Here is a 12,798-nt window from a genome sequence, read left to right on the forward strand (position 1 = left end):
GGGAGAATGCTACCACAAAGCCAAGGCTAACACAAGATGCAATGCACAGATTTCCGATGTAAGTACCTGTTCCTCACCAAGGTAGCAGATATGAACACAAAAATAACAAAAACATGATCTGGTCATTATCACATTGCTGTTTGTGGGAACTTGCTGTGCAAAAATTGACTGCCACGTTTTCCACATTCAACCAGTGACTACACTCGAAAAGTACTTCATTGGCTGAAAGGCGCTATATAAATACAAGTCTTTCTTTTTCATTCAAATTGCAAGTGGTTGGCAACAATGTTTCAATAGATTTAATCACTGTCTTGCAAAGTTCGCAATTGTTTATGCTTTAACTTATATTGTGATACAGTTATAAAAATAAGTGTGGGTACCTTTTGTTCCACCATGGACCAAATTACAGTAAAGGCTACGGTGCATTAAACAAGGATGAGCTACATGATATCATCATCATCATAGGCGGTCCCTCGTATCGAGGATGGCCTGCTTCAACGCCAAAAAGGGATGAGTTCACAGGTATTTCAATGAAGGACCTAATATTACTTACAAGGATGTTGCCTGGACTGGAAAATTTTAGCTTGGATAGATTGGATAGGCTGGGTTTGTTTTCTTTGGAACAGAGGAGGCTGAGGGGAGACCTCATTGAGGTGTATAAAATTATGAGAGGCCTGGTTAGAGTGGATAGGAAGAACCTGTTTTCCTTCACAGAGGGGTCAACAACCAGGGGTTATAGATTTAAAGTAATTGGGGGGAGGTTTAGAGGATATATGAGGGGAGATAGACAGATTTGTGAGCGATAAGGGTGTAAAGGGTTATGGGGAGTGGGCAGAAAAGTGGCGCCAAGTCCATGATCAGATCAGCCATGATCTTATTAAATGGCGGAGCAGGCTCAAGGGGCCAAATGGTCTACTCCTGCTCCTATTTCTTATGTTCTTATGAGCGTTATAGAAATGGGATATTTTACACAGTGAACTCAATGTCAAGTGAAATATCTGAATACCATGTTTTCCCTCAGCCTAGGCCAACTGGCGGAATAACCTCTGCACCCTCTCTAGTGCAATACATCTTTCCTGTAATGTGGTGACCAAAACTGCACACAGTACTCCAGCTGCGGCCTAACCAGTGTTTTATACAGTTCAAGCATAACCTCCCTGCTCTTGTATTCTATGCCTCGACTGTTGAAGGCTAGTATTCCATATGCCTTCTTAACAATCTTATCCACCTGGCCTGCTACCTTCAGGGATCTGTGGACTTGCACTCCAAGGTCCCTTTGATCCTCAGCGGCAGGTCGGGGCCATAAAAGGAGCAGCGAGCGGCGGCCATGGGCAGTGTGGCGGCATACCTCTGCAAGGTACAGCGCGAGCTGGTGCAGGAGGGCGAAGGCAGTGAAGAGGGACTTCTTCAAGGTCCAGGTCGGTGATTGGAGCGTGGACAGATACAGCAGGAGCGGCGAGATCACGGCCCAGGAGAGGTGTGAGTTCGGGGCCAGAAGAGGCGAGGGCCCAGGGGAAGCATGGGCCAACCCACACTGCGATATGTGTGCGCACTAGGTCTGTGCAGCATAGCAGGTCTCCAGCCGTCTTGGATAACCCTTGCCACTGGACCAAGACCTAACCTCTGTCTAGCCCGTGTGGTGGCTGGTGTGCAACGGCCACCCCACGTTTATAAAATCCACGCACAGGCATCTTCCACCCTTCAGGATGTAGTTCAGGACCTGGAATATTCGGTCCTTCATTGAAATACCTGCGAACTCATCCTTTTTTGCGGGGGGGAAGCAAGTCATCCTCGCTTCGAGGGACTGCCTATGATGATGATGATTGTTATGTATTTAACCCCTTGTAACCTGCATCATACCTGTCCACCAGAGGGCCTACCTGTTGGAGTCCCAAGGGATCCCAGCATCCCTTGGGAGCACAGTATATAAGCAGGTCATCCACAAGGTACCTGCACTCTGGAACCTTAGTAAAGGAGCTAAGATCACACTTGCTCATTACACACAGTACTCAGTCTGGCCATTTATTATGTGTTGTATCTACATGATATCCACAGGTATTTAAAATAAATATAGTTTTGATGTGGCCAAATATGGACTTTGGTCGCAGTGTGAAAAATGCAACATAAGTTCTGCAAAGTGTAATGAAATGAAATGAACACGGGACCAATCATGTGACAGCAGCTGGAAACTGCTGGCTTCCGGGTGTATCTTGTTGTCGCTGGGAGGGCAGGCTGAGGCTCGGGGCTGGGAGGATGGGGATGGAGTCCGCGCTCCGTCTGGTTTACTTTTTATTCCTGTTTACTGTTTGCGACGGTGCCCGGCCGCACATTGTCTTCGTTCTGGCCGACGATTACGGCTGGAATGACATCGGATATCACGGCTCCCGGATCCGAACTCCGGTCCTGGACAAGCTGTCGGCCGAGGGGGTGCGACTGGAGAATTACTATGTGCAGCCTCTGTGCACGCCGTCCCGCAGCCAACTCATGAGCGGCAGGTACCAGGTAGGGCAATGTCCCTGGCAGGCAGCACTGTCAGCTACAGCACCAGTCTTTAACCTGGCACTTTAAAACAGACAGAGATAGCAGCTTTGTGAGGAAGGTTGGGATGTGATGGAGGAAATTACGACAACACTTTTGATCGTGGGGAGAGACATGATAAGATGCGAATGGCTCAGGGGGAGAATGTGACTGCAAGGCTGTGCTACACTGAAGGCTCTGCTCCCATTTTGGGAGAGGGGAAGCTACAACGTATATCCGAGTTGAAAGAGTGAAGTTGGGATGTAGTGCAAGAGAATGGACGGGTTTAAAAATGAGTATGAAGGTATCCTAGAAAAAAGAGTGTCTTGGATTTATATAGCGCCTTTCATGACCACTGCATGTCTCAAAGTGCTTTACAGTCAATGAAGTACTTTTGGAGTGTAGTCACTGTTGTAATATAGGAAACTCAGCGGCCAATTTGTGCACAGCAAGCACCCACAAACAGCAATGTGATAATGACCAGATTATCTGTCTTTTAGTGATGTTGATCAGGGGATAAATATTGGCCAGGACACTGGGGATAACTCCCCTGCTCTTCAAAATAGTGCCATGGGATTTTTTTTTATGTCCACTTGAGAGAGCAGACGTGACCTTGGTTTAACATCTCATCTGAAAAACAACACCTCTCTGACAGTGTCAGCCTAGAATTTTTGTGCTCAAGTCCCTGGAATGGGATTTGAACCCACAACCTTCTGGCTCAGAGGTGAGTGTGCTACCCACTGAGCCACAAGGGATGAGAAGCAATTGAAGGTTGGTGAAGAACAGAGTGATGAATAATAGAAATTTATAGCACGGAAGGAGGCAATTCAGCCGATCATGTCCATGCCAGATGACAAAGAACTACCCAGCCTAATCCCACTTTCCAGCTCTTGGTCTGTGGCCATGTAGGTTACGGCACTTCAAGTGCATATCCAAGTACTTTTTAAAATATGGCAAGTCTTTCTGTCTCTACTACTCTATCAGGCAGTGAGTTCCAGACCCCCACCACCCTCTGGGTGAAAAAGATTGCCCTCAAATCTCCTCTAAACCTCCTACCAATTACTTTAAATCTATGTGTAGGGCATATGTCTTAAAGACGCAAAGGTTTAGGAAGGGAATTCCAGAGCTTGGGGACTAAATGGCTGAAGGCAAGGTTGTAGGGAATACACAAGAGGCCAGAGTTAGAGGCACTGAGAGTTGTCGGAGGGTGGTATTGCTGGAGAGAGTTATGGAGAGGGGCCGAGGCCACAAAGGGATTTTAACGCTGGATTGAGAATTTTAAATTTGAGTCATTTGGGGGATCAGAAGCCAATGTAGGTTAGCAGATGATGGATGACTGGGACTTAGTGCAGGGTCAACATAGAAAATAGGTGCAGGAGTAGGCCATCCGGCCCTTTGAGCCTGCACCACCATTCAGTATGATCATGGCTGATCATGCAACTTCAATACCCCATTCCTGCTTTCTCTCCATACCCCTTGATCCCTTTTAGCTATAAGGGCCACATCTAACTCCCTTTTGAATATATCTAATGAACTGGCCTCAACAGCTTTCTGTGGTAGAGAATTCCACAGGTTCACAGGCAGTAGAGTTTTGGATGAGTTGAAGTTCTCAGAAGGTGGTGAATGAGAGACTGGCCAGAAGAGTATTGGAATAGTTGAGTCTGGAGCTGGTGAAGGCATGGTTGAGGGTTATGGCTGCAAATGGACAGGTGGCATGAGCAGAGATGGATAATTTTCTGGAGGTGGAAGCAGGTGTTTTTTGAGCTAGAGCGGATATAGCACTGGATGCTCAGCTCAGGATTGACTAGGCTGCCAAGCTTGTGAATAATCTGGTTCAGCCTGAGACAGTGGCAGGGGAGGGGGATGGAATCGGTGGCAGTGGTACAAATATTCATGGTGGGGTTTAAGACAGCGGTTTCGCAATGCTAAGAGGAAATTGCAGCTCTTCCAGGACTAGATGTTGCAGAAGCAGACTGATAACACGGAGGCAGTGGAGGGGTCGAGAAAGGTGGAGCTGGGTGTCCGAGTACTGGAATAGAGGCAGTCCAGCAGAGAATGCCACCTCTGTAGGAAGCAGTGCGGCAGTGAAGGTTACTCCAAGATTCAGAAACCAGCGGAGGAATGGATTTTGGTCCAGGAGAAAGTGATTTTCTCTCCAGTGTCCTACACAGCAACAAGAGTAAAGTTGAGATGCCAGCAGTGTATTGTAGTACAGTCCTGAAGCTCAGCAGGTAACAGCAGCAGGCAGGGAATGTGTGCCATAAGCTAGAACAGGTTACCTTAAAACTTGAAGTGACAGATTAGCAGAGCAGTGTCACGGCAGCTGAATCTTGGTATCGTCCAGTAGAGTAGTCCTGATGGTAGAGAAATGTAGAAAACAAAGTGAAGGAAAACGAATGTTACTGGTGTGAAGTATTACAATGAAGCAACATAGAGAGTATATTGAGCTGAATAAGATCTGGTTAGTATAAAAGTGCTTCCTTGGCTGTAAAGTGCTATGGGATGCCCTGAGGCTGTGAAAGGTGCTCTGTACATGTTTGTCCTTGCCTTCCACCCCACCAGCCTCTACATTCAACGGATCATCCTAGGCCATTTCTGGCACCTCCAATGTGATGGCGCCACCAAACATGTCTTCCCGTCCCCTTTCAGCATTCCGAAGGGACCGTTCCCTCCGCAGCACCTGGCCCATTCTTCAATCACTCCCCTTCCCATGTACTTTCCCGTGCAAGTGCAGAAGATGCAACACCTGCCCTTTTAACTCCTCCCTTCCCACCGTCCAGGCCCTCAAACACTCCTTCCAGGCAAAACTAGTACAGGCAACTCTCGATTATCCAGGGCCCTCGGGGATCCAGCTATTCCGGGTAAACGATTTTGCCGCTAGGGCGAGTGCATGTACTTGCCGAGAATGTTTGGGTCCCAAATTTATACTTTAATGCTTTTCTGCTTCTGTGCACTCCAGGATGGGATTGTCCACCTATTCATTTAAATATAAAGTGACAGTCTTCTGATCTGATTGCCTATGAATAGAGTTGCAGAGGTGTCAGAAAACGGAAAGACGGCAGGAAAGGGAGGAAAAGCTGGATAAATCTTTTGCCCCTCTGAGCTTGCTTCCAGTGTGATGATGGATCGCCCTAAAAGAGCGGGTTTGGGAGCAATGCCTTCGATCTGATAGCGTGAGGATGGATCGCAGTATGAGCGGACAGACTGTCCAGGTCCGAGTTAATTTGATTGACGAGTTTGATTGGCAGTCCATGCTTAGCGCACAAGCTCAATAAATATTAATATAAAAATATCGGTCAAGGGAAAAAAAATCAGAATATGCCAGGCTGTAAAAGCACATGTTTAAGTACTTACTTGAGATTTAACATTTCAATGAAGTTCACAGAATAAGTTCAAATGTTGCTCTACATGGGACAGAATCACAGTTTTTACAAGTGCTGTTGCAGCGGTTTCTCCATTAGATCTGTATACAGATAATCGAGAGTTGCCTGCACTTTTTAAAAAAAAATGTATTCGTTTACCGGATATGGGCGTTGCTGGTAAGGCCGGCATTTATTGCTCATCCCTAATTGTCCTTGAGAAGGTGGTGGTGAACTGCCACCTTGAACCGCTGCGGTCCTTGTGGTGAAGGTACTCCCACAGTGCTGACTTTGTCGCAGCGGTTTGGTACAACTGGCTAGGCCATTTCAGAGGGCAGTTAAGAGTCAATCATATTGCTGAGTGTCTGAAGTCACATAGGCCAGACCGGGTAAGGACGACAGATTTCCTTCCCTAAAGGACAATAGTGAACCAAATGGGTTTTTACAACAATCCGGTACTTTAATGGTCACCATTACTGATGCTAGCTTTTTAGTTCCAAATTTTTATTAAAAAGTTAACCGACTTTTAAAATAAAACTGGTGGGATTTGAACTCGTGTCTCCAATCATTAGTCCAGGCCTCTGAATTACTCATCAGCATCATAGGCGGTCCCTCGTATCGAGGATAACTTGCTTCCACGCCAAAAAGGAATCAGTTCGCAGGTGTTTCAATGAAGGACCTAATATTCCAGGTCCTGAACTACACCCTGAAGGTTGGAAGATGCCTGTGCGTGGATTTTTTTAACGTGTGGTGGCTGTTACACACCAGCCACCACAAAGGCTTGACAGAGCTAGGTCTTGGTCCAGTGGCAAGGATTAACCAAGACGACTGACGACCAGCTCTGCTGCACGGACTTAGTGTGCACACGTATTGCAGTGTGGGCTGGCCCACGCCTTTCTTGGGTCCCGTAACTCACGCCTCTCTTGAGCCCCGATCACATTGCTCTACAATCTCTCGCCGCTCCTTCGCCCCGACCTCGCCGCTCCTGGTGTACCTGCCCACGCTCCAATCAACAACCTGGACTTTGGTGACATCCAATCCAGTCGCCCGCTTCACAGCCGTCACCCTCCTGAACCGGCTCCTTGAAGTGATATGCCGCCACACTGCTCCTTTGAAAGCCCCGACCCGCTGATGGGCCTTGTATAAATAGACAACAGCTGACAGTTGGATTAATGGATAATGTATGCATGGTCTCCCGGATTGGTTTCGATTGCCTGAGCGGGCCGAAGAGGAATTGTCTGGAGTTCTTTTTTCCCTTATTGGCCCTCTCTCCCCCAGGAGGTTACATGGCCGCAGGGTGAGCAGTGGAGGGGGTAGGTAGTATTAGGAAGTATCTAGTGATCATGCTCCAGCTGCCGTGAGTGTGGGGCAGCTGGTCTTTTCCTGCCCGTCATATTCTCAAAAGTTGTCCAGTAACAACCACTGCTACTGTTCCCCTCATTTTTATAAACTTATTTCAGTTTAGTATACTGTATTTGCCGCTCACAATGCAGTGCTCTCTACATTGGGGGAGACTAAGTGCAGATTGGATGATCGTTTTGCAAACACCTCCGTTCATCCCGTAAGCGTAACCCTGATTTTCCGGTCGCCTGTCATTTTAATTCTCCACCCTGCTCCCATTCTGACCTCTCTGTCCTCAGCTTTCTACACTGTTCCAATGAAGCTCTTTTGATGAGGCACTTTACAGCATTCTGGACTCAACATTGAGTTCAACAATTTCAGATCATAACCACTGCTCCCATTTTTCAGACGGCAGCTGTTGGTAATGATTCTGTTATTTCCCTTTACACCTCCTCTAGACCCACCTTTTTATTTCTTTACGTCCCATTACCATCTCCTTTTGCCTTGTACCAGCATCCCTTTTGTCTCTCTAATCTCTCCTGCCTTCCATCCTATCACAGACCTTCCCTTTTGTTCTTTCCTCCCCTCCCCTCTTTCCCTGCCTCTGTACTTAAAACCTGTTACATCTCGAACTTTCTCCAGTTCTGATGAAAGGTCATCGAAACGTTAACTCTGTTTCTCTCTCCACGGACACTGCCTGCCTGTTTTTATATAAATGCAAGTCTTTTCTTTAAGGACAATAGGATAGTGACAGAATGTCGCTTAAACACTTTATATTAAAAAAAATTGGGACATTGCAGTCACTTAAGGTGTCAGCCTTGGCTCGATGGCCATATACTAACCATTGAGTAAGGCCTAATACCTGTTTTAGGACCCCTATGGGAAATTTGGCTGCCCTGAGAAGAGCTGATGCCAGGTCTACTGTACTCAGGTTTTGCTGGCATGGATGCAGCCCATCAAGACACCGCCACCAAAAAGGTACTTAATTATTTTTTTAATGTTCTTAATTTGGTGAGAGCACGAGTGCTCCTCCCTGCCCCACAGTACTCCTGCCGGCCGTGATCCCCCCCCCCCACTCCCCCCTCTGCAGGACTTGTCTAAGGCTGCAGTCGGTGAGACAAGTAGCCCAAAATTAATTCTTTCTGAAGGGTGAGCTGCCTGTGGAGGCACATCAAGTGCCAGCAGTTTGCCCAGAATATTTAGATGAGGCCCGAGGCTCAATTTTGGGTCAGCCTCGGGCCTCTCAGATTGGACGCGTGCTGCTCACCTAGCTCTGAAAATAGGCCCATAAATGTGCTCAGTCTAATTTCTACCCCACGACTACATTTGAAAAGTACTTCATTCTCTGTAAAGCGCTTTTGGAATGTTCTGAGGTCATGAAAGGCGTAATCTCTGCTCTGCGTCGTAGCTTCTGGAGATTAAAGCACTTAAGAACCAAACTTACCATAATTAAGAGAGCCTTCAAAGTGGCAACCAAAGCTTTTGAATGATTACGGTATAGGTGAATGAGTCTTTTTGATAAACTAGTTTTCATAGAGGGCAACTACTATGTAATACAGATAATATGTGTGTATATACAAGTCGTAAGTAATTAATGATGGCATCATTTTTCATAGGCTAATGCACAGACAGCAGTGTTTTAAGAATGAACAAACTTGCATTTGTGAAAATAAATTACTTTTGAAGGTTGGATGCTGTTATGTAGCTGGACATGGCAGCCAATTTTACACAGCAAGATCCCATAAACAGCAGTGAGATGAATGACCAGTTGATTTATTTGATGGTTCAGAGAAAAATCTTGGCCAGATCACTGGGTGGGAGAATTCCCTGCCCTTCTTTAAACAGTGCAATGGGATCTTTAATGCCCACCTGAACAGGCAGACGGAACTTCACTGTGACATCTCATCTCCAGTGCGACACCGCTAACTCTGCTCAACTCCCTCGGTACTGCACTGAAGTGTCAGCCTAGATTATGTGCTCAAATCCTGGAACGGGATTTGAACCCACAAGCATCAAGGGATTGAGATAACGTCCTTAACGTCCTCAACGTCCTCCTCCCAAAGTATGTTGCTGGTTTTGAGAACTCCCACTGTTTTCCAATATATACAATCTTAACTTTGTCATGACAGTCAGATATAGATGTACAGATCAAATCATTGACTTGAACTGAAATAATGTTGTCCCCTGTGATTCAGTGATATCCGGATATATTTTGTTGTAGCTTGAGGGAGCATTTGGTTTTAGTGTCTGTATCACATATACAATATTCTTTTCTCATCTGTAGATGCTATCTTCCGAATTTACGGCACTGTTCTGTTTGTGATAAAATGATCAGTTTAAGTTTACAGTATATTTTCCTCAGCAGTAAAATATGATTTTACTCCCTACTCCGATTGATTGGCGTGGAAAAAAGGAAGGTTTAATTTAGACAAAATCGCTTGGAAGGAAGAAGCTGTAAATACTGGAACTCTTGAATAAAGACGGTAATACTGGAAATGCACAGCAGCTGGATTGGTAATGACAGAATGGCCTTGCATTTGCAGTACTTTTTGTTTTTATTTTAAAATCTTTGCAGATTATTACTACTGAGCTCTCTTAGGCAAATTTTGCAAATACAAGTGCACTTAGCCTGTAGGTTAGCTTGTGCTGACGGTAATTCATGCACAGCTGATGCCTGCTGCAGGGTTTAACTGCAAGACCAATTGTCAGTAACCTCCGTAATGACCGTGTGCTAGTTTAGAATCATTTAAAAGGCCGTTTACCAGACACACAACTCTTTCTCCAATTTATATTGTGCTCGGTTTGAGTATAGTTTTCCTTTTTATTTATAGGCCTCTGTATTTTATTGACGGTTTTAATGGGTCTGAAATTCCGATAGATGTCTTCCTGTGGGCAAACTAAGGAAAAAAGGTAAAAAAAACTGCGCACTTATCTGTTGCTGCTGCGTCCGCTCGAACTTCTGAGCCTGAGGCCTTCACTCCTATGCATCGGAGCACGTGCACGTCTGGACGTGCGCAGGGCTGGAGCTGTAGTCACATGGCTCTGGGCAGCCAATCCAGGTACAGTATGTTCTCATCATAATGGGAACTCCGAAAGTTGGAGTTCCCATTATTATGAACGAGAAACCCCCCCACCCCCCAAACACACAAATAAAAAATAGAAAAATACACGACATATTTAAGAATCATTTAAATTAAAGTTCTTATAAAAAAATAATATTTTCCAGACTTTTTTTAAAGATGCCTTAAAATAAACTTACCGTAATGGGGAGGGTTTTTAACAATAAAGTATGTTTTCATATGTGTTTATTTAATTTATTTTTAAACACTTGTGCTTGTAAAAGTAGGCTATACGCCTGCTTTTTCAGGCGCAAGATTTTAAAGGACATTTGCAGAGCAAAATATTCATAAATATTGGAAATCTTGCCCTGCAAGTGTCCTTGCTCCCGATTTGCGCGAGATCTGTCAAGCCAGAAACTTGACAGATCGGAAAAGCTGGTTTTCAGCGCATGCACATTGCGCGCTGAAACCCGGCTTTTCCGATGCCTTTCCAGGTCTGTAGAAACTTCGTATGGACCCGGGACATCGGAATTTCAGGGCAAAATATGTTTTTTTTTTTCCTTTTACCTAAAGGGAATCTTCAACACACCAAAGCAGAGGAATAACATACAATTATTAAGAGTGAATTCCAATCACAATGATGTCATTAAGTATTTTATAATAATGCATAATAGTGTACATGGCGAAGAATTGCTTTGGTCACTGGGTGCAGCTAAATTATAAATTTGTTTTTTTACTGAATTTACCATGTCACTAAACGTATAAGTAATTACCAAGAGTAATTCTTCCTCTAATTGTAAAATTTGATTGTAATCTTATTTTTGAGCGGGTATTGAGACAAATGGTTTTAGTTGCTTTTAACTTTCATTTTACAGTGAAAAATATACTTCGAGGAGTGGTTGGTTGATATTCCAGACCGGCTCTGAAAAGGCTAGTCTCATTCTCCCATTGGGAACTCGGGAGCACTGCTGATCCAAACTCAAAATTATGGCAAGAGCAGAATTTTCTCTTAGTTTTGTAAAACGATTGTGAATTATCTCCATTTCCCTCGGAGATGCCGTATTTTCGATGAGATGTTAAACCGAGGCCCCGTCTGCCTAACCTCGGGTGGACTTAAAAGATCCCATGGCACTATTTTGAAGAAGAGCAGGGAGGGGAGTTATCCCCGGTGTCCTGGCCAATATTTATCCCTCAATCAACATAACAAAAACAGATTATTTGGTCATTATCACATTGTTTGTGGGAGCTTGCTGTGCGCAACAGTGGTTGTGAAAGGCGCTATATAAACCCAAGTGTGTCTCTTTTTCTCTCTTTTTCTCTCTCTCTTTTTCTCTCTCTCTTTTTCTCTCTCTCTCTTTCTCTCTCTCTCCTTTCTCTCTCTTTCTCTCTCTCTTTCTCTCTCTCTTTTTCTCTCTCTCTCTCTTTCTCTCTCTCTCCTTTCTCTCTCTTTCTCTCTCTCTTTCTCTCTTTCTCTCTCTCTTTCTTTCTCTCTCTCTTTCTCTCTCTCTTTCTCTTTTTCTTTCTCTCTCTCTCTCTCTCGCTCTCTTTTCTCTCGCTCTCTTTTTCTCTCGCTCTCTTTTTCTCTCGCTCTCTCGCTCTCGCTCTCGCTCTCGCTCTCGCTCTCTCGCTCTCTCTTTTGTCCCTTTTACTCTCCCTTTTACTCTCTCTCTCCCTTTTACTCTCTCTCTCCCTTTTACTCTCTCTCTCCCTTTTACTCTCTCTCTCTCCCTTTTACTCTCTCTCTCTCCCTTTTACTCTCTCTCTCTCCCTTTTACTCTCTCTCTCTCCCTTTTACTCTCTCTCTCTCCCTTTTACTCTCTCTCTCTCCCTTTTACTCTCTCTCTCTCCCTTTTACTCTCTCTCTCTCCCTTTTACTCTCTCTCTCTCCCTTTTACTCTCTCTCTCTCCCTTTTACTCTCTCTCTCTCCCTTTTACTCTCTCTCTCTCCCTTTTACTCTCTCTCTCTCCCTTTTACTCTCTCTCTCTCCCTTTTACTCTCTCTCTCTCCCTTTTACTCTCTCTCTCTCCCTTTTACTCTCTCTCTCTCCCTTTTACTCTCTCTCTCTCCCTTTTACTCTCTCTCTCTCCCTTTTACTCTCTCTCTCTCCCTTTTACTCTCTCTCTCTCCCTTTTACTCTCTCTCTCTCCCTTTTACTCTCTCTCTCTCCCTTTTACTCTCTCTCTCTCCTTTTACTCTCTCTCTCTCCTTTTACTCTCTCTCTCTCCCTTTTACTCTCTCTCTCTCCCTTTTACTCTCTCTCTCTCCCTTTTACTCTCTCTCTCTCCCTTTTACTCTCTCTCTCTCCCTTTTACTCTCTCTCTCTCCCTTTTACTCTCTCTCTCTCCCTTTTACTCTCTCTCTCTCCCTTTTACTCTCTCTCTCTCCCTTTTACTCTCTCTCTCTCCCTTTTACTCTCTCTCTCTCCCTTTTACTCTCTCTCTCTCCCTTTTACTCTCTCTCTCTCCCTTTTACTCTCTCTCTCTCCCTTTACTCTCTCTCTCTCCCTTTTACTCTCTCTCTC

General features: G+C 45.0%; 1 protein-coding gene across 2 annotated transcripts in view; it reads left to right on the forward strand.

The window, feature by feature from the left end:
• The first annotated feature begins 2,243 nt into the window (after positions 1-2,243).
• Positions 2,244-12,798, forward strand: part of arsb (arylsulfatase B) — a 109,563-nt gene continuing 99,008 nt past the window's right edge. For both annotated transcript variants that reach the window (XM_070879753.1, XM_070879754.1), the window contains exon 1: positions 2,244-2,502. In XM_070879753.1, the coding sequence (XP_070735854.1) occupies positions 2,254-2,502 (249 nt within the window). In that variant the 5' untranslated portion in view covers positions 2,244-2,253. The remainder of the gene's footprint in view (positions 2,503-12,798) is intronic.

The sequence above is a fragment of the Pristiophorus japonicus genome, chromosome 1 (genome assembly GCF_044704955.1).
Source record: "Pristiophorus japonicus isolate sPriJap1 chromosome 1, sPriJap1.hap1, whole genome shotgun sequence".
Taxonomy (NCBI): domain Eukaryota; kingdom Metazoa; phylum Chordata; class Chondrichthyes; family Pristiophoridae; genus Pristiophorus; species Pristiophorus japonicus.